This window comes from Anas platyrhynchos, chromosome 13, assembly GCF_047663525.1.
Source record: "Anas platyrhynchos isolate ZD024472 breed Pekin duck chromosome 13, IASCAAS_PekinDuck_T2T, whole genome shotgun sequence".
NCBI classification, from domain to species: domain Eukaryota; kingdom Metazoa; phylum Chordata; class Aves; order Anseriformes; family Anatidae; genus Anas; species Anas platyrhynchos.
In genome coordinates this window covers 13147223-13169888 of record NC_092599.1, presented here as the reverse complement: position 1 = coordinate 13169888, position 22666 = coordinate 13147223, and the positions used below count along the sequence as shown (strand labels likewise).

Sequence of the window (22666 nt, the reverse complement as noted above, 5' to 3'; positions counted from 1 at the left end):
TTCACCCTCTTAAAAGGTTTTCTAGTCTCTAATAAAAAGGTGAAAAATAACAAAGAAAAGTAGCACAGAATTGTGACTACGCTCTACTATTCTGAATTGTCAGAAATTAAAGGCCTGAGGCATTTTGGTTCTTCAGAATTCTCATCCACCCTCTACCTCAAGATTTTAGTCCTGCTGTCTCCAGTGTTAACTTTCATGAGCACTGTGTAACCAAAGCACAGGCCCCTAACAACCCACTAGGTGCCTGCCTTAGATGCTTTAAGAAAAAAAAGGGAATTCAGAAAGTTAATGGCTGTCCTGCCCAAAAATCACAGCTTACTGCACTAAAGAAATAAAATACTACAGCAAGCAGCTTACCTTGCATAGTATGTCTTCCAGTTGCATGCTATTGAAATGAGCTGAAGCATGAGCTGGACGCAAGACAACTTGAGAAAAACCTCTGCTGGCTCCCAGTAGAGCTGTGCTGGACCATACTCAATCAGGAACTCCATCATCTCTACAATCTGCTCATGAGTATAGGAACAGGCCTGCCAAGAAAGGAGTTGGAAGCATTAGAAAGGTATCACAAGGGTTACAAACTTGCACATCAAACCCTTCACTGCTGGGATTTAACTGAAAACTGCACCCACATCTAAGCTGAAGCTATCGCTGTTTGTTGCAGATTTATTATTTACTTTGTTTTATTCTTCAAATACAAAAAGAAAACAGCAGTTGCCATGATAATATGCAATAAGCTACAGAGCAATAACCTTTAATACCCTTTAAGTTTTTCTGTAGTCTAAAAAGCTTAGACCAATTTAAGAAGTTACACTAAAATTCTGTTTTTAATTCTGTTATTAATCTGTTTTTAAGCTACTAGACCATAATTCAAAAGAAATTTATGCTGAAGTATTAAAAAGGCTGAAAAAACACTCATTTACAGTTTCTAAGTTTGGACTACATGAGATAACGAAGAAAAAAGTAAACTCCAAACAAGTTTGCCTTTCAACTTGAAAATACTCTTCTAATCAAAACGTCAACAGCTTAAACACATTTTTTTTAATTACTGAAAATGTAAGTGATTTTTGCAGAAGCCAAAAGTCATGTTTTCTCATTTTAGCTCTTCTGGAAAACCATTGTGACTGAAACCAGAAACCACAAATGAATGTACTCCATCAGAACAAGCAGCCATAAAATTTAGTTTAAAATAAATAAATAAATTTTCAGGGAAAAGATTGAAGAACAAAGTCACAGACAACACCAGTACCTCCCAGGTCGTTCCTAAAAAACTATGGTGTCCAAAAGACATTTTATTTGTCACTACCAAATTAATTCCTAAGTTTTTCGGTATTATCCACTTCTCTATAGAGATTTTGTCCACGTTGAAAGGTTGCAACACGCTGCTCACCTTGTAGGGGGGCTGTGGATGTACCAGAATGCCACCTTCCGTGCGCTGGAGCGACTGCTTCACCTGCTCAAGTTTGATAGCAAGGTGAGCCTCAAAGTATCGACGCAAGGCCATGCAGGTATGTTTCCCAGTCTGGCGACTGGCAAAGATCTCGTCATCACTCAGGAGAGCTCCTTGGTCTTCCAGGTTTAAGATTTCAAGAGTACTTATCTTCAGAAAGCAGTCGGGTGGAAAGAGAAAGGAGAGAAAGGTTCATCAGCCCACACTCCAGAAAAATAGCACCTACAATTCTCAGCTGTACTTGTACCAAACACAAGCTCTCTTTGCCACAAAAGATACACAAACATACTCTCTTTCAGAGAGCTGATGAAAGCCTTTCTGTTCAGTCAGCTATTTGCTTGGATAATAATTAAGTCTAAAAAGAACCATTCCTCCTCCTCTGCTATCTATGAAGAAATCCAGCAGCTACATAAGTAAAAATCTAGAGGCACCATCAGGCATTGTGTTATACAACACAAAACGTGCTTGTGGCAAGGTCCCTGAGCTAATACCAACCCAGGCTACCGTGACTGCACAGCACGCAGAGGTACTGCTTTTTGTACAGAAATAGTATAATTTGTGCTCATAAGGCACTGTGAGTACCACAGCACAGCACAAATACAGCTGTACCTCTCCTGGAGCAAAGCTGGAGGTATCTGCATCCAAAAGGGTGCACGACAATACCACACCTACATGTGGAAGGCAGAGAAAGATCTGAATCACCACTAAGCCGCTGCTGTTTGAGTGAGTGCTGCTTAACCCTGGAGTTGTACCAAAAAGCTCTCAGAGGGCAGTTGGCCTCTGGACAGCGATCTTGTTATTAACAATAAGAAGAATCCTCAGGTCTGTTAGTCTGAAAACTCACCCCACCTCCCCCATCTCTTGGGAACTGACAAGGAAAAACCTCAAACAACAAGCAAAAAAACAAAAAAAAAAAAAACAGAACTCTCTGCAGTTAATTAGCTGTAGAGGGTGCAAAAACTGACACTAAAGCCCCGTTCAGCCTTACCAGATTAACAAGACGACGAAGTCCATCATGCCTGTCAAAGAGCTCCAGGACAGCACGGAACGAGAAGCAAATGGAGAAGAACATGGTAGCGTGGCAGCAGCCTGAGGCGTGGGAGCACTCCATTAGCCATAAGGTGTAGTTCACCACATCTGAGAGCACGTTATGGGGGTGCATGCACACCTATAAAGAAAAAAACAAAAACGTTATTGAGAAGGACTTCAAACAGCTTGTTGGAGAGAATTAGTCTGAGAAGAATGACAGTTTGAGAGGCAAAGCGACAGGGGACAAATGTCCCTAGTCCAGCTGAAAGTAACTGATAGCTGAGACATGAAATAAAAGCCCCACTTCCAGAGCAGTGCAAGAAGGCCTCAGGGAGACTAGTCAAGATCACGATGATGCAATGTAGGTCCGTTCCCAGACCTAAACAGTAAATACAGCAGTCTTCGTGCACTGTAATTTCAGAGTCCCTCTGCATATCGTTTCAAAGCATCCAAACAGAATGCTTCACTACAGCCAGAGAAGGAAGAGAAGCTTTTGGAGAAGAAACAAAAATACTTCAAATCTAACAGCATCATACGCTATGTTGAAGTTCTAGCAAACTCTGGTAGCATCAGAGTCTAGAAAAACAGCAGGGATCATCAAATGCATATCTAAAGCTTTACTTTCTCTGGAAACAGAGAAGTTGTCTGAGGAGAGGAAGAGAGCAGCTCTGTCTCTGAGACATGCAGACTACGTGCTCAGAGCTGCACTTTCACACAGATTTGTTAGCTCCTAACGATGAGGAACATGGAACCCCCTGGCATGATCAGTGCTGACAGCAATTGTGGAGGGAGCTGAAGTACTGGCACCAGCTGCTTTTATGCCCAGTTAGCAGATTGTTTGGTCTTGTCTCTGCTGGTGTCAGACACGCTCATACTGCAGCTTGGCACAGACCAAGTGGCAAGGGACTGCCACCTGAAACTGGATGCCCCTGAAAACCATTCTGGGCATTTGCCCAGAATGGACACCCATCTGCTCTACCAGGTATCTGCAGATATTGGGGATAACGTGTCTGAGCATCACTACAAACATCACTACAAACAGCTACATGGTCTTATGACCCGGCCTGAGGATGTCAAGCAGAAGGAACCCCCATGCAGCACCCTGCCAGGACTTTTGGTTTTGCTTCTGAAACACCATGCAAACGGCAAGTGCAAGCAGAAAAAAAGAACAGAGTTTTCTCATGAGAAACACCAAAGCAGGTCATGTGGCCAGGGTCCATCTTTCTGACACATGCAGAAAGAAATGGGGGGGACATTACACCCATTTCACCTTTCCTGCCTTCATACAGGAGATACAGTACAAGGCCCATAGACTGCCCTGTCAGCTGTGATTACTGAGAGGTTTTTGAGCTCACTCATACATGTCTGCAGAACACAAATGTCAGCAGAATCCCTACAGTTAGGCCCTTAAACAACCACTGCCAGTGAAATGAAAACATTCAGACAGCACCAGTAACTCAGAGTATGCAGAAACGTGAAAATTACTGCTTTAACTGCTTCCACTTTCAACTGAATTAGAAAAAAAAGAGACAATCTTAAGGAAAGGCTGTGAATCAAAAGCCATCACTCTTAAAGTAGATTTAGAATGCTTAAGGGTACAACTTTGCAAGTGCTTTGAATGAATCTTAGAGCAGGATCCTCCCATGTGCCAGCACTAATGCTTACAAGCTAGAAGTTCATTTCCCCCTCTTTCCCTCGGCATGGCCACAACTACAGAATAAACTGGATCAATTCCTAGACCTAGCTCAGCACACAAGTGTTGCTGCCAATATGAAAAAAAAGGAAACAGAATCACCATTTAAAGCACCTGGAAAACTGAAGCTTAAGGGAGGACTGCTGTACCGACCTGTCTGAAAAGATCCTTGCTGGAGGAGCACTAATGAACGTACAGGAAGAGCCTTTTATGTTTGTTTGTTTTTCTCTCCCCCAAGTAAAAATATGAGGTGAGGAACTTGCCTTCATTATCAGCTGTTTTAACATTTATAAGCCCAGTCCACAGATATCATTTAGCTTGATTCCCTGCATAATGCAGACCAGACCTGCATTAGTCTTCTGCTGCACGCCAACACTACCAAAGAAATTGCTCTGCTGTCTGGAATCTGACTGAGACACCGTGTAACATTGAAGCTATCCACACTTGGACCATGCATGGAAAAACAATCCAAGTATAGGAGCCCATTGGAACAGGTAGAAAGGGAAAGAAATGAGAAAGGGGAGTTCTTCCTTCTTTTGGAGGGAAAGAGAACAGGGTGAAAAGGGTGAATGGAAGTACTGAGACAACGCTAACAAGACAGAGGTCTTCAGTTATATTCCCTGGGAATGGAAAGTCACATCCTCACAACAAAACACTCTAAAATACACAATTATCTATGCACTTTCCATTGCCTCTGCACATACCAGAATCTTTTATACAAATTTGCTTTTTAGCCTAGGAGATAGTTATTCACTGTCTGAACACAGGTAGGAAGACTAAGTCCATCAAAACAACTGAAGTCACTGCAGCTATGTTAAAAGAATGTCTTACCCTTTCCATGGCATCTTGGTTGTAAGACAAATAATATAAACACATGGAGACTCCTGTGGCTGCCATGGAAGGACGAGGAATCTCCAGCAACTTTTGCACTCCCCCATGAGCAACAAACTCCGTCGCAAACTTGTTGTGCAGCAGCAATGATGCCAAATGCTAAAGAAACATGAAAGCAGATTAGAATGGAATTTTTCAAGCCATCATTAATTCTACATTCCCTCTGTAGAAAAGCAGACTGCAGAAAAAAAAAAAGTGGACAAAGCATGGCGTGCTTATTTCCTCCTCCCATTATATATAACTGCAGAATGTAATATTTTTCCCCATGTATAACTCTCTTTATATGGTTTATAAAGTAATTATGTACCCCTATTACAAATGTCATGAGTTTAATCAGTTATTTTGCTTGACTAATCACTGAAGAGACTGATTTTTTTTTGTCAGGGTGCAATTTAAAGGAAGCCAAGATATGAATTTCTACTCTATAGACAGGAATTGAAGAAGCTGCACAGTGCTGAGATCATCAGCAGACCTAACAGGAACTAGTAAGTAACCCTTTCTCCACAGCTAATCATCTGTTGCAAATTTGGGGCATGGGTTTGTATGAACTCTGGTCACTAAATATAATTCTTGATTTCTAGTGGAGTCTAATCTATCACAAACCTATGCTGTTCAAGTCTTTTCTTTCTTCCCCAATCTAATTCTGCCCCTTCCCTTGCACCAGCATTATCATTCATTAAAGAAGTAACTAAATTAACGCTGAACTGGTCTAAAAAGTAATTGGCAGGGTGGTGGTGGAGGAAGTGAACTACTGAGCTCTAATCTGTGTTGTTTCTTATTCAGTTCACTATGTGGCTATATGAATGTTATGGCAGGCACAGAGAGGAGAACGATACTGCAGACAGGGATTAAAAGATCAAAAAAATCCAATCCTTTTAGAATACAGAGCTTTTATTTACTTTCTGAACTGCTACTCGTTCAGTGAACTGGAGTTGGCAAATTAAAAAAGCTTCTTGGACAAAAACAGATTTGACCTTAAAGTCCACATGTCATGTTTGGCACATTATCAGTTACAGATAAGGAATATTACTAGATGCTCTGCATACGAATTACTTACTCATAACAATCAAGGAATAACCAAAGAAAGATACAGCAAAGACGGCAGTTATCACTTAGTTTTAGACATCTTGCAAAAGAAATACAAGAGAAGTATGATTTCTGAGCTTCTCTGCAATAGGCCACTAAGTCTTCCAATTCTTTCTGTATGATCTCACTTTTTATCTTACTATGAAATATTCAAGTCTGCATTCACATTTTGTATATGCCATATTGCTGGAAAAGAGAATTTTGCAAAATCGAAGTTGAAGGCTACTGTTAAAACTGAAGTCTGCAGCTGACTGAAGGTTACTACATTTTACTTTTCTGTATTATCAACACCTTAAGAGGAAATAAGAACCACTGTAAACTGCACCCCAAGTTGAGGAAACCTACACCTTCTGTAGGAACACTCCTGCTTGAAAATAAATTCGCAGACAAGTGACAATGAAAGGTAGAGAAAGATGACACTGGAGGCAATACCAGAGGCAGAGGAGTTACTGTGAAAAACAGTAAAATCTGAGTAAACAGAAAACATTAACTCGTGCTGCTGCCTTGCAGGTTTGGATCGAAGAGGGTTATTTTGTATTTTTTCTGATGTTGGGGCAATAACCTACAATAATCTTGTGCAAGCAATCTGTATTTCAAACATTAAGCTCAGAGATGTCATGCTGGAGCTTCCAGGAATGCTTCATGCTTCTTACCCCTGATAAACATCCCTTGTGAGGACAGGCAGTGTAACAACTCAGGAATGCCATCTAAGGGCAGCAGTAACACAAGCATTCAATCAAAAAAGGAATTTTTACCATCTTCAGTTACACAAATGGCAGAGGAAATTAATGGTGCTTCCCCCACAAAAAAAAAGATCTTTTTACTAACATCACTCCCCCTTTAAAAAAAAAAAAAAACAAGCACTCAAGAGTTATAAAAACAAATACCCAATGCAGCTGAGTCAAAGCTAATTCCAACCCCAGGGAACCCCGCAATATACAGAGGCCTAAAGGAGGTGAGCATTTGTCTTTCATGCATGCAACAGACATACTCAATGCTTTTTCAGTGTTGACAGCACGCTTTTTTTTTTTTTTTTTTGCATTATGAATGTAATTTACCTTAAGGGCTTCAAAAGTGAGCAGCACATCATTGGTTCGCTTCAAGTCAATGTAGTACATCATCAGCTCCCTTGATCCCAGTTGCATAAAGATGGGCAGTAGCTGAGAAAAATCAGATGGAGATGCTGGCTGAATGTTTCACGGGACATTCAAGGTCTGTTTTGTTTTTGTTTTTTCAACTCTCTCAAACCCCCAGTTTTCCCCTACTGGCAGATACCTGTTATGAGAGGTCAGTGGTAACCAGCTCCATCCATAGGAAGCAATAAAGGTTAACAGACCTCTTGTAATACATCTGCTGACTGCAGCAAGGTGCATGACAGCTGCCACACGGAAATCTTAAGACACTCCTTCAAGTGCGGCTGTGGCAAGTCCACACAGATACCACCCTGGCGATAGGTTCCACTTTCCATCTGTGCAAAGACAACTACCCAACAACTGAACAGAAAAAACAGGAGAGCAGGGCAACAAACCAAAACCCTTTGCATAATTCTTTGAGTAACAGCTTTATGGCATTAATTCCTATTTTTACATCCCATTACCATGAAGTGATCCGGTCAGCATGCAGGCTATCAGGGGGATAACGGGTTCTTTGGGTCTCACAGAAGCAAGGCACACATGTGCACACACACAACATATATGGCAAACCCAAACCACATTGCTTTGTTGCATCTCAAGTTAAGTTAAACCACCTACAAATGATTAAACAGAGATAAAGGTGGTCTGCAGATTTATGCTGAATTGAGGCTTATGGTTTAAAACAACGGGAAAAGGAGACACACTGGTAAATCTGACATGGCTCAACTATTTTGTCCAAGTAACAACAGCTCTCAAAAGCACCTACATAGCACAGGCACTGCCATTTCTAATGAGAAATGCTGCAGAGGTTATACAAGCCATTTCAGAAAGAATTTCAAAATCCCACTGCTTCCTCAGATTTTTAATGCTGGAGTCTATTAACTTTCCCAGAGTAATCAGAAAAAAGGTACGCATTTCAAACAAAGCGACTTATCCTCTATCATGTAAACAATCACTACAAGTTAACAGAAGCCAGGAATAAAACTCCCAGTGCCATGCTCTAATACCAGACCACACACCTGCTGAGTTCAGCTTTGAGCATTACCTGCTAGGTAGTATTTAAATTAATGACCTCCTCAACTTGAAAAATCAACAACAGCTCAGGAAAGGATCTTAACCACACCAGGAAGTATCAACAAGTGATAGAGTAGTCCTCAAAACTCTTCCCCAGAATACCACCAATAGTTCTGTGAGGAGAATTCACGCCCAGAGTCCTCCCACCTTCATATGCTCACCTCTTGGTACTCCCCTAAGGGAGTCAGGTATTGAAGAATTAGCCTCTGCTCTATGGCGGGGGTCAAAGGGTAAAGTGTATAGTTAGTGCCAATCACCCACGGGGACATTTCTGACCAGCTGCTGTTGGACAGTTCAACAAACATCCGCTCTGGTTCTGAAGCAGAGAAGCCCAGCTTTTGCTTGGCCTTCCGGAAGCCGTCTCGTTCGTGCTGTTTCCCTGATTTGCTTTTCCTCAGTCCCCCATCGTCTAGCTTTGTAGCAGAGTTGACTCTGCTACTGGTCTTGTGGCTTGAATCGAGATGAAAGGAGATCTCCATATCCCCAGCCACTTCTTCTTGCTCTCCGTCTACTGCCATCTCCCCATAATCCATATCCACAGCCTCTTCATCTAGAGGCAGCAGAGGGTCTGATGGCACCTTCCGAGGACTGGGACGCTTGTTTTCTTGTTTTGTGGTCATTTCAGTAACCTGTAGCTCTCGTAGCCGTCGAAGCACCAAAGCTACCTGTTTCACAAAAGAAGCATGCATGACAACCCAATTCCATCATACAACCCACACTGGCCGTATTTTTGCTGTTACCATATAAACAACTCTACTTCATAGAATAGTAGGCCTGAAGTGCATGTTTGCAAAGAGAAATAATGATTTCAAAGTGCTTAAGACAATCCCAATTCTTTTTACTCTAATAAATCATCACCCACTTCCCAAAGGAGAAAGAATGGACCTGAAAGCCATTAAGAGCAGATGAGCTATCGTGGTGCTAAAAGAACCACACACCATCTTGCAACATTCTTCCATCATCTCCACGTAGCCTGGGATAAGGGCAATGCTTCCTTGTGAAGCTGCAGCTTTGAGAAATTGCAGGTCTACAAAAGCTAAAGGCTCACGTCTGCTCTAAAAGCCTTAACTGTGCAAGAATTAGAAGAATTAGCCTATGGTTTGACACACTGTAAATGACATGCTGTGCACTGTCCTGAGAGCCAAGTTTGCTTAGCCTACTTTCTTCTGAAAGTCATCTCAATTGCTGATAAACATCATACTGGGGAAGGATTTAAAATCAAAATGTCTAATTATAATAAAATTTTATATTAAGTTGTCCCTGTGTTGATTTACCATTCATTTCAATGTCTCTGCTCCATATAGAAACCACCACATGCAATCGTTAATGGATGCAAAGTTTCCTCAGCAAATTCACAGTCAGGAAAGGATGGAAAGCATGAGCTACTGACTCTTACAGATGTTATTAGAACCACCATAAAATCATCCATTGATTTCTAAATGTGAACTCCACCACACACACACTCAAAGAAAAAGAGGTATCTGTTCTCTAAAGGAAAACATGCATCGAGGTATCATTACCAATTGTGAATTTTCATCCCTGTAATTCGCAGCAATATCCTGGTTTTCCATAGCTCCTCCTAACAGCCCTGTTGCGTAGGTCCTTAGGGGCTGATCAGCCTCTCGCGCCCACTTGAAGAGATTTTCAACTATGCCTTCCTATAATGAAGAAAATAAGAAAGCAATTGCAACAATTACACTTCATTTTTCCTCCTTTGGTCCCAGTGTAAGCACCTGTTGGTAGTTCTCCCTACCCCACGTAATGACCAAGCTAGATTTCCTACCAATTACGTCATGAATCAAAATCTTAAAATACTTGGAAGCAAAAAAAGTATTTTAAGATGCATAAACACATTTCCAGGCATTACATATTTAGAATCAGGATTAGTGAAAAAACAAATCCACAGCTCCTGTAAGGTTTGCTAATATAGAACTCTAGCAATTTAGTAGATCTCAAAGAAGCAGTGCTGAATTTTCACCCAGTAAAACAGAATTTTGGTAAATTTCTTCCATTTCTCTAACAGCTTACTAGAGCCAAATTGAAAAGTCACTTAAACAAGCAAGCTACCTGGTGCCAAAGGATGTCTTTACACTACTGCTCATCAAAAAAAAATAATCCTCAGTCATAAACCCATAATGGTTGGAGAATAAAGAAATGCATGCAATTATAGCAATCCATACATATGGAAATCATAATGTTAAATATTGTTTATATTTTTAACAGCGAAACTCAGTGTTTGAACAGTCTACCACATAATTTTTCTTAAGGCTGAGCAAGTGTTAAACAGGCAATTAAAAGACTACATGTTAAACACTTTTTCCTCCAAATCATGATCCAATTTTGAAACATCGCATCATAACTCTTCATTAGTGTGACATGAATCTTGAGCATAAATTTGTTGTATTGTGTCCACGGCCCAAATGTTTAAAAATAATGAATAGACTAATTTCAATGAGACCCATCGGCATACAAATTTTGAAAGAGTTGCCTGTTCTATACTTAATTAAAATTGCATTACTATTAAACTGCTCTTATGTCATTAAAAAAAAATCGATGAGATGTGAAAGCCATTGGCCACTAGAGGGCCTCTTTATGACCAGAATAATACACTCTTCAAATAGAAATTTGTTATCTGACCTAAAGCCTCCTACACACAGGAACACAAAAAAAAACCAAACAAACAGAATAGAACTATATATTCTCTGATGAAAAGAAAAGCCCCTAAGTGCAAAATTTAATTTCAGTTTACACAGTTTGTGTCTCAACAAAAACTATATTCTCCACAAATAGGGAACCTGTCATTTTAGCTTTTTTTGCCTCAAAGTCTCAAAGCCTTAGCCTTTGGGCAGACCACAAAGACCACATCAAATTAAATTCACTCCTTCAGAAAGGGAGCTCATTATTTGTTCCCTTTACCATGACTTAGAGTTCACATTATCTGATTTTCTAACTTCAGAAAAGTACTACATTAGTTCGACAGATGAAGAAAATGGGCTCAGGAGTGAAATCTACTTCCTTTTCTCTTTGTGCGTTCCTTCAAAAACCACACTTGCCAACATACAGAAGTCTGATTCAGCTGTCCAGTGCAATTCCAGATAATCCCCATGAAGCACGTGGATTTTAGACTGCTTAGTTAAAGTATGACTCGCTTATCATTTAGCTCGAATAATGCTATTGCTCTGCTGTAGTTCTGAATTACCTGGCGAGAGTCCTACCAGCAGGTATTAACATTCTATACAGCCTGCTCCATTCATAGGCCTATAAAACAACAATTCAAAGTACAAGATTTCCCATAACATTAATCTGCTGTTTTAACCAGTCCTATTTTAACTTACAAGCTGTGGAATACCCAAGATTTGATCAGCTGAACAAGCCATCATCAAAAAGCCCCAACCCATGAATACGACTAAACAGATTGTCTTGCAGAGATAGGATTTCAGTGTTCTTTTTTACTGGTTTCTCCTGTGGGAGGAACTGCTGGAGTACATAATACACCAAGCTAATAAACCAAGCATCAGTGTAAACAATACCTTTTCCTGAAAGACGACAGCAGTTTCCAGTCCTGGCATGATATCCAGAAGAAGCCGACAGGCAGCAGTGTTTAATGGAGGTTCTCTGCTTGTCATCACATAAGCATTCACTAGCTAGAGAAGATCAGGAAGAGCATTGGTTTGAAATTCAACTGACCAAAAGCGGTGCACTGAAGCCCTTACAAATTCACACATCAGCAAAATGAGAGAGCAAGAAGTGCCAGTATGTAAGTCCTGAACCTACAAATGACTAACCCGTTAACCTGATCTCTGTAGCGCTTCCAAAGTTGAAATAATTCCTCTGACAAACAGAATTCCTCTCTAATCTGCTGTTCACTAACCTATCCTGAAGTGATTTGTAAAGACTAATGCCTAAAAAAAGTTATATAATAACAATTATAATAATAAACAATAATAGTGTAAATATGCAAAGCTAATAGCTGAAAAAAATATTAAAAGTTAAACATATTGAAAAATACACATCTTCAATGACATCTATGTTTGCTTATCACTCACATTTTAAGGCAGAAGGCCACATGCAAGCAACCTGGCAGAACCCTTACAGAAACACATACTGAGACAGGTGCTTGCACTGAGGCGAGGACAACAGAAGTTCTAGCTATTAACTCACATTAGAATACAGCAGCACAAGAGGAAAGACGGAGTTGCCTCTAAATCCTCTGCCTGAGCCCCCTAGAGCTGATATAAGCTGCTCTTACAGGCAGTCCAGCATTTTCAAGTGTTTGGAGACAAGGCACTGGAATTAGTGGTATTACTTTCCATTACACAAATTAATTATGCTTTTAAAACTTCCTTTAAAGAGATTGATAAACCTTGAGAAGAACTAACTCAATTGTTACCATGCACATTTCAGTACTCCTAAACAGCTCATGAACTCCCCTTTCCTTGGGTCACTTCAACAGTAGCAAGCAAGTTACATTTAAACACACTTAAAAAGCCACTGCTATGGAAGAAATAGTCCCACCACCAGCAAAATTAATACTAAACAGGCACAAATACTGACATCAACTAGCACAAAGCAAACAAAAAACATAAGGTGTAAGGAACACCTGACAGAGGCAGTTCTCAGAGCAAACCTACCGCATTCATGAAGTCATCATTCTTGAAAAGTATCCGTAGTAAGTGACCCAACATGCACTCAGGATCTGCTCGACCTGTAGAAGAAGCAGGAAAAGACTCATCTAATTTGAGACTTCAAGATCATTACTAAACTACTGTCTTCAAACTGATTGTGGAATAATCTAGTTAGCAGGACCTTTCTCAGAAAGAAAATGATAGAAGTAGTCATAAATTATTAACCAAGTTAACATTTTTTATTGTAGGCATTACCTCCTCAAAATGTCTACTGGTCAAAGCACAACACATCAAAGTGGTCCAACAGTGTTGCATTGTTAGTTTTACAGACATTGAAGATATAAACAAACTGTCTCAGTAACGTGGAAATTAAGTCACACACACACAACCCCAAAAGACAACCCACAAATTAAGAATAACAAGATAAAAAGCATCAGAAGCTACATGAAACTGTTGCAAAGGACTTATTGAACAATAAATTCAAGATAATCTGAGACAGTCCTCTCCATCTCACACCCAGTACATCAAACCAACTACAACTTGCTAACACAACTGTACCCTTATTTCATAAGTTAACCCCTGAAATACTCTTCCAAAACTCTACCCAGGACCTCACAATATTGCAGCAAACATCAAAAGATGCCAGCTATCAGCACTACAGAACAGGCTCAGTGCAAAAGCAGTTATCAGACCTTGATCAGCAGTAGACACATTCAAGCTAGATTTTGCTTACTTTTATATACAAATCACTAGGTACCAGCTGATATGGTGCTAGTGCTGCTAAAACCATTCCAAATGTCTTACCCGGGTGTCGGTCATCAAATGGGTCTGGATCCCCTTTGCGGTACTCTTCAGTCTCCTTCTCAATCAGCTCGGACATCCTACAGAAGGAACAACATGCAATGAACCCAATCCGCTCTGTCTTGTTCCAGCACACAGATCCTCATTTTAGCCTCTTTGTCAAAGTGTTTTCAAACAGCTCATCAGCTTCCATTTGAACAGCGTTTGGTGTTACCAGGGGATTTCACCATCCGCTCAGAAGGCTGAGGAAAAAGGACTTGCCTCTAGTATCTTATTCTTCACCAACCCTTCAAAACATGCTGAACCCACGTCAACATCCCAGTGATGCACAAGCATGATGCTCTGGGGGAACCAATATCTTTTATTTACCCATGTCAGAGTCACGGTGATGTTCTGCAACACTTACGGTAAAGAACTACAAGAACTAAGGGGCTCAAGTAGCACTTCTCACCATCACGGCCCCTCTCTTGCAGTAGGGTAAGTCCTGAACAGGTGATTCAGCCCTCCTTCCTATTTGGACTGCGCAGAGGCACCCATTTGAACTACTTACGTTGTCATTTATGTTGTTATGTTGAACATTTATGTTGTCATCTATTAATTTTTAATAGAAATGTGTAATAATATTTAATGTAGTATTATGCAATCTCTGTTAAGCTTACTCCTTCAGCTACAAGCTCAACCTTTTGGCATGTCAGTTACTACTAAGGATAGTGCAAGTAGAAACTCATCCAGTTTCCTACTCATAGACCTTCAAAATGCATTAAATAGTCCTGTCTAACAGGACCCCATGCTCCACTTCACTTAGAATGAGCAATAAAAAGTAATTAATTTCCTTATTTAAACAAAATCAAAAAGAGGGAGAGCAATAGTAAAGCGATAAATAATCCCACAGTCCTCTACCATCTTTCTCCAAGAAGTGTTAAAGCAGAAATACAAGCAGTTTGAGGTGAAATAAAGAGCAGCATTCAAAAAACACGAGCAAATCAGTCTCATTTCCTCAGTGTAAAACCTGATTCCCTCCCCTCCACTGAGGTCTAAAGAGGGGTGCAGAACTCACAGGCTGTGCAGAGGTGAGACCTTACATCAATAGACCTTACAGGCTAGTGACCTAAAGACAAGTGTTGTTGTTGTTGTTTTTTTAATAGAAGACAGAAAATTACTGGAACTCTGCAGCAATCCCTGGAAAAATATTCATCTTTCGCAGAGGATCTCACTTACAGAAGGCCACTGACTTCTGTTTCATTCCTGTTACTTTCCAGAAAAATATCCTGTGATGCCAGGATCAATCAGAGACAAACACACACTCAGATCCACACCTCCGTGAACTATGCTGACTTGCCAGAAGGGCAGAAGGTGTTACGAAGCCTGCGCAGATTGCAGGAACACCAAATTAGCTTATTGGGGATGAGCAAAGAACTTCCTTGCTTGTCTCTGATACAAGAATTAACTTTCAAACTGTTTATCCTGTGTGGTTCTAATATTTACTTTCAGTAAGCCCGAATGTGAAGAGATGCAAATTGCATCCCTTGCTAACAGGTGGCACAGCTCGAGCTCTCACGGATTTCTGGCAAAAGCTGGTTACTTAAACACTCTGCTGCCAGCTCTTCTTCTTTTTTTTTTTTTTTTTTTTTCATGGGATCTAATAGCTTGAGGGGTACCTGCTGCCAGACAACTGGGAGTCAGGAACCTGAATCCTAGATTTGTTCGTTCTGTTCAGGTGATAATCAGCATGCTGAACGTGTGCCAGAAAGGACTGGCAAGCAGCACAGACAGTGAGCTTAACATTCTCATCAGTCCGTCCTGCTTAGGTAGGCAGCCAAGCAGCGTGCCAGCTGAAGCTGCTGAGCGGTTCCAGGGATGACAACATTATCGCAGCCTAGACAGAATGGGCACACAAATCACTGATTACAGAGTGTTTGTTTGTTGAGACAATTAGGCACAATCATTTGATCAAAATAAAGCATTGCCTCTTTAAAATTGACTTTCAAAGAGAAAACAAGTAATATTAAGCTCACATGTAATACCTTCCTAGCACACAAAGAGTAACTGTAAAGTGACTTGGATGAATCTGTCTAGATCAACAGCTTATTCAACTCTCCTATCACTCCTGGATCGACAAGCCAACAAAGCTCATTCCCACCTCTTAAAACAGGCACTTGACACACAGGGCTTTAACAAAAAACAATTCACAGGAACACTGGGCTTTCACTCAGGTTTCAGGATTTCCCTTATTCACCCGATAAAATATCAGCTCTCTGCCCATTTGAATCTGCGGACAAGGTCTAGGTTTTACGCAGGCATTAAGTGGTCTTCACTCCTGCTTTTGGCTTTTTCAATTTTTTTGCCAAGCCCTTTACAACTGCCTTTGCAGAGAGTCTTTGAAAACTGTCAGATCCTCATCTTCACTTGCCACAAACATAAGGCTCAACTTGGGGATGGAGAAGGAAGTAGACAGAAGTACATAAACCTTGCAACACCCCTGCTGATGTAAATGGCACAGCATAAAGAGCCCTAATGCTGCTCTGCGCCATCATTTGTGCAAGTGACGCCAGAACATAAGACGTTGAGCTGCTGCGTTAGTCCCTTTACATAAGGGGCTCTTGGGATGCTGGGAAGAATCCAACCCCCAGGACTCTCCAGTACAGTTCAACATGACTTGTGCCCACCCTACAAACCATGGCTCTTGCAGGATTGTTTCAATTCACAATTTTTTGAAAAGTATCTTTATTTTGTTGAAAAATCTGCTGTTTGCTGACACTGCTTCCCGAGCAATTTCTTTGATTGACACGCTTTTGACACATGAGTTTGTTAACCCAGAAAACTGGCTTATTTAGAAGCAATAATTCACCTGTGGCCCACGACCCCCCAGTGTTCCTGTTACTGTCCAAACACTGCCGCACTCTCACATATGCTGCCTCAGAATCACATTTTAACAGGCCCCCGTCCACACAGAGAAGTTTTTCCTCTAACTAGTTCAGAAGGAAGTAGAAAAACGTCACTCACCAACAAGCACGACCACAGCTTCCTCTGCCGTAAGTCTCAAACAACATGCAGTAACACCACTGGGCCTCCAGACACTACCTAACATCAGTTCCAGCTGGGGAGGATTCCTTACACCTCTTCCAGCAAATTCTTTTTAAATATATGCCATATCTAAAATCCAGGACTGCAAACAGACAGACAGCTTCCACTGACACCTGAAGCACTGCAATCCCCTTATGATCTACCTTAAACCAATCTGCATTACCTCCACTGAAGTCAAAATGCCCCCACTCTTACCATCCATAGGCACTCTGCCTGCTGCACATAAGTGCTGGAGAACCAAAGGAGAATTATCAGCTTTGTTTGGGCATAAATAATGCAGGGAACTCAAGGAGCTGAGGGAGTAAGGAGTGCCAGACTGCTATCAACGGAAGAAAATACATGCTGAATTCCTATTTCTTAGAACATATTAAATTTCTGGTGCTCGTGCCTGCAACAAAAAGCCTGGAAGTGTCACATATGTGTCCTTCAAGACATAAATCAGATAGCAATACATAAATAAACACCAAAACATGTCTTGATTTTTAGGAGACCTACACAGTAAGCGTTCAGGATCATCTTTCTGCTGCTCATCTTCCTCTTCCATACTGTTATTTTTAAAACACAGTCAAAAGAACAAGATACAACCACGAGGTGAGGAACGACACAGATCTGTGCGAAGAAGCTCCAGCAGATTTCTGCTATTTCCCTCCAACACCAGCTCAGGATCTGTGCACTGAGGTGTCCATCCCAACACTGCAGAGCAGTGCGATACCAAAACTTGGATCGTTCCCCACAGCCAGTTAGCACAGTAAGTCCTGCTGTGGGGACCAGGCAGGCTACAGGTCTGAGGGCAGAGGGGTGAGGAGGAGGTGGGTGGAACCTCTGCGGATCTCCAGTTATAGCAAGGATGTTACCAGTCTATCCCAGAGAGCTCTGGCTTGAGAAATTACAAATACAATTGATATTTTGAGTGTTCCTCTTGGAGCAGAAGATGCCTTCTAACGAATGGTGCATAAACTGACCAAAGACAGCTCCATCACAAACCTCGTACCACCACTCTGAAGGAACAACATTCTTGTAGATTTGTTTCCATCAATATTTCACAAGTTTCAGGTGCACATCCTGAAGTTATTTCATCCGTGTAATGATTCCCCAAACTTTTATTAACCCAGAGAATTAAATTTATGTCTTAGAAGCAGACTGCGCAAGATCTTTGCAATATCAAATTCTTAAGTCATATGTAAAATTAAACACTGAAGTCATAGTTCAACTTTCTGGCCAAAGAAAGTTAATTACCAACAGTTTATCGGGTTTGTAAAAATTTCAAGCACAAACATGGTAAAAGCTGCTCTGTGGTAACTTCTGATACTCAGATTTAGGAGTTTATGTAATGGAACTCACCTGGTGAGAATAGGCACCATGTCTTGCCCGCTGCCGTGTTCTTTCTCCCATTGCTCCAGCAGAGTAGTGAGCTCAGCCTTGGAGTCCACATGACCAGATCCTGAAGTCATGGCTTAGCCTAAGGCGGCAGAAGAAACAACAACAAAATAAGCAGGAAGATGAGCAAGAAAACCCACACAATTTTACTACATTCATTGAAACAGCCTAAATCAAAGATCAAAAGCCACTTGGAAGAGGCAAGTAAATACTCAGCAACAAGGAGTGAGGAAGAGAAGTGCCAAAAAAAAGCTGAACTTCACCCGAAAAGCTGGAAGTTTCCTTCTGGTGCTCTGCCTAAAGAATAAAGAATGCGTGCACACTGAGCACAAGTCGTAACTGGCGCATGCCAACCCTGACCACGAGGGCAGCACACACGCCTCACCACGCGCCTGGCACCGAAGCTGCTCAACGCTACCTCCACAGGGAGGCCTGAGCTAGGCCCCTGCTCTTGCTCAAGATTTATTCATGAAACAGCAGAGCGAGGGCAGCAAGTTACGGTCGGTGCCGTGACTGCAGGTTATGTGGCCTGTGACCCGCAGGACAGCAGCGAAAGCACCGAGTGCCTTATGGGGGTACCATCTCACAAAGGGAACTCTCACTCGGGGTTCCGTTTAAGCTGCTGAATTTCCAGGTGTCAACTTTTCTTCTAGTAGACTTTTTTTTTTTATCACTGACACATCAACAGATCAAACTAGAACACAATCAGTCTCAAAACAATGCCATGCCCTTAAGCATTCAAGCATTTCATTAGCTGTAGCATGGCCAACATCTGCCTGCTGTAAGATTAAATATCCATTCGTCACAACCGATGCAGAGAGGGAACTTTCTAAAACCTCATTAAATACAGCCAGGCCATTTTTGGGGTAGTTTTATATGCATAAACCCCTGAAATACGTATTCAGGAATCAGCCAAAGAAGAGACAACCACAGCTCAACGTAGCTACAGGTACAATTGCAGCAGGTTCATTCTGAAAGGGCTCCCCGGGATCAACTGGGAGCTGGCAGCCTCTCCTCACCCAGGGAACAGGCAAGCTCCCTGCAGCTCTGCCTCCATCCCATAGGCGCTTCTGCAGGAACGTACCGTGGCTGCTCAGCTCGGGGGAGCCTCCAAGGGAAGGCCACCCAGCTGGAGTCAAAATAGGCACAAACCGAGCAAAAATCATCAACCCAAAGACTCTGAGAATAACCCCACAACAATAAGGTAGAGTCAGAAGTTCACTACTTTAATAAGTAGTGCTTAAAATGAGCACATGCTAACAAAAAAACACCTAAGCATACAGAAAGGTGATGTTTTCTGAGTGATAAGTCAGTACAATCTTATCTAGAGAATTCACTATTTGTTCACTGTAGAATTAGACTGGGAAATTTGATGCACACGCAGAAATTGCTTTGGCAAAAGCACTCCCTGAGTGCAGGCAACAAAGCACGCCGAGACCATGCACACACGGACAACGCAACGCCTCCGACAAGGAAAGCTATCCCCAGCTCAGGAAGGTCTGTACCATTTTTCAGCACTGCAACACTTGCCAGCAGCATTTCTCAGCTTTGAAGTATCCCAGAAAAAAACCTTTGAGTTTCAGCATGCCTCCACCTTCCTTCTATACCCGAGGCATGCAGAGAAAGACACCCTATGACCCCAGAGCTTGCATAAGGCCAGTACCGGCTCTTCAGCAACCTGCAGAACAGCTCACTGCAGCTTGCTCCCCCTAACACCTCCTAATTGCTCCAGCTAGGAAGTGAGCAGCTCTGCTTTAGCAATATCAGCAACAGGTGAACAGAGTTTCCAGCCAGGAAGATCGGGGAAACGCTCGCCTTGTCCCCTGGGACACGCGGGACGGCCCTGGGTACTCTGCAGCCCGCAGCATCGCCTCACTTACAGCACACCCTGCATCCAAACGGCCGGTGTTGGTATACAGCCATTCCCTGCAATAAACCTAAAGCGCAGATCTGCCACCCTCCACACAGGCACAGCAGTGGAAGGAGGTGCCTCTCCTCTCCCAGGCACCTCACCCGTTCCCCAGGCTTTACCCCTCGCGGCGTGCCCGAAGAGATCTGACTGCTCCAGGTGGCGCTGCCAGGAGCAGCAACAACAAAAACCTACCTCCGGAGCTGTAAGATCTACATGGATGGAATATTATGGCAGGTGAGTGCCTTTGGAAGTACAAGAATCAAAGCGACTCCTGCTGCGCTCACTTCTGGCAAGAATTCCACCTTAAACCAAAGTGAAGAACCCTGCAGAAAGGACAAGACCACAAACAGCACGAACTGACTGCTAAATGTCACCGATGTCCCCAGCCTGCTGGCCAGGAAGGCCTGTAGGGGAGCTCTGCTTCCCCTGGACAAGCTGCTGAACTCACACAACCTTGAACTGCTTTCCAGGAACTAGAGAACAGGGATGGACTCAAATCCATCATTCAAAACAACAACAAAAAAAAGTTCTGAAAAACCACACTCCACTACAAATTTCAATTACCTTATCTAATAGGCCAGTGGTTGCAGTGTTTTATTTTTCCTAAAACTACTACTGACAGAACGTCATATTTAGATCCGATAGAACTGGTGTAAACAAAACCAAGGAGTTACTCAAGGGATTTGACTTGGACAAAGGACAAACATTTACAACCCTGGCAGTGACTCACTGCGAACACTCGCACTAAAAATCCACACACCTCTGTCAGCGCACAGGGCAGCACACGGCGCCGCTTTAATGCCAAATACCAGTTAGCATTCCAGTATCACAGCGGCGTTTTGGGAACATTTTACTCTTCTGAACGAAGATATAAAAGCTTGACAGAAAAGAGAAAAAGGTTATTGAGGATAAAGTGTTGCTGAGACTCGGAAGCACTGACATGAAGCCTCGGACACCTCTGCACAACCCAGGAATAAATACGGCTCCCAGCGGCCTCTGACCACAGACCTCGATAAGGGCTCGGTACAGTTCAAGCAGTTCAGCTTCACCCTTTTGTTCCTCACTGACCACAGGAACACTGCAGGCCATTCACTTATTGATTGTGTCATGCTCACGAGAGGGACTGTACGGTTCTGAACAGGCTGCAGTACAGATAAGAAGTTTGACGCTTAAAAACGCTTAGGTGAAAATAGATTTGTTAAATCTGAAAGTCTACGACAACCTGGTTACTTGGGAAACAAGCTGAAAATCCATGCCTTGGTTTAAATGGAAAATAAGAGTCAAATAAGAGTCACACGGCAAAACCAGAAACACTAACTTAGGAAAAAAAAATCAATTTTAATCATCTTTGTAGAAAGAGTGCACGTTTAAGTTTGTGTGTGGACAAAAATTACAGGAGGATTTGTACACTCACATGTATAAAGCCAACTCAAATTCTAGTAACTATAGCTTGACCTGGCTTACATAATCAACTTCCATATTCTACATAAATATGAGTTTAAGTACAGTGAAGGAGAAGATATAGATGGGAAATCCAATGTAATCGCTATAACCCCATATGGGAGAATTAACAACTCAGCAATCAGAACCTAACCAAACGCACAGCAAGCGAATCAGCAAACCTGTTTGTCCTTTAACGTGAAGAATTCTTCAAAGAGAAAAAAACCTCTTCTACTAATTACAGTTATCCTTTAAACAGACGAGGTGCAAGTCAGCTATTTGCCTCAACTTGTTGAGCCTGGAACAACCATGCCAAAGTTAACGTGAGGCGTCACGAGCTGTCAGCGCTGAGGTTCGCTGCGGGAAGGGGCCTGCCCCAATCACCCCAATCTCCCCAAGCGATGGGGAACACAAATCCCATTCCCTTAATGCACCTGAGAGGAGCTCCGGGGGGGGAGCCCCTATTTATTGACCCTCCCCCTTTACCCCCCGGCTGCCCGCTGTTCCAGCACCCCCCCCAAAACCTCCCGCAGCGCTGCGAGCACCTTCACATCCACAACCCCCCCGGGGCCTGGATAAAGCCCCCCAGGCCCCGTGCCCTGCCCGCAGGCCCGGCGCCGTGCCCGAGCTGCCGGGGCGGGCACGAGGCTCGGGAGCCGCCCCCTGCTGCCGCCACCCGGCACAACGGCCGGGGGGGGGGCGGTTGGGGGGGTGCAGAGCAGGACGCGAGGCCCCGCACCGGGCCGGGCCTTGCCGCGCGCCCCTCCCCCACCCCCCCCCTCACCCCCTCAGGCGCCCCTCACCCGGCCCGGCCCGGAGGCCTCAGCGCCAGGCCCGGCCCGGCCCCGTTTGTCCCAACCCGGCTCCGTTGGGCCCGGCCCGGCCCCGTTTGTTCCCTCGCTCCCTCCTTTACCTGCCCGACGCCCCCCTCCCGGGGTCGCCGCCGCCGCCGTCGCCGCCGCCGCTGCCCCCGGCCCCTGCGCTCGGCCCCGCGCACCCCGCGGCGGCCGCGACTGCTGTGGCGGGCACACGCTTTGCGCGTCACCGCGCGGGGCGCGTCACGGCGGCGGCGCG

The 22666-nt window shown here is 43.0% G+C and overlaps 1 protein-coding gene across 2 annotated transcripts in view; it reads right to left on the bottom strand.

The window, feature by feature from the left end:
• The window catches only part of DCAF1 (DDB1 and CUL4 associated factor 1), a 51034-nt gene extending 28368 nt beyond the window's left edge, over positions 1–22666 (bottom strand). Inside the window, exons 1-12 of one of the 2 annotated variants that reach the window (XM_038185798.2) lie at positions 22506–22666; positions 18205–18322; positions 13783–13859; positions 12985–13058; positions 11884–11997; positions 9874–10011; positions 8515–9018; positions 7205–7306; positions 5001–5159; positions 2436–2615; positions 1388–1597; positions 358–527 (exon numbers count right to left, since the gene is read on the bottom strand). In XM_038185798.2, coding sequence (XP_038041726.1) covers positions 358–527; positions 1388–1597; positions 2436–2615; positions 5001–5159; positions 7205–7306; positions 8515–9018; positions 9874–10011; positions 11884–11997; positions 12985–13058; positions 13783–13859; positions 18205–18314 — 1838 coding nt within the window. In that variant the 5' untranslated portion in view covers positions 18315–18322; positions 22506–22666. Of the gene's footprint in view, positions 1–357; positions 528–1387; positions 1598–2435; positions 2616–5000; positions 5160–7204; positions 7307–8514; positions 9019–9873; positions 10012–11883; positions 11998–12984; positions 13059–13782; positions 13860–18204; positions 18323–21774; positions 21981–22505 lie in introns of those variants that run through there. The other variant, XM_072044489.1, reaches the window with a different exon arrangement.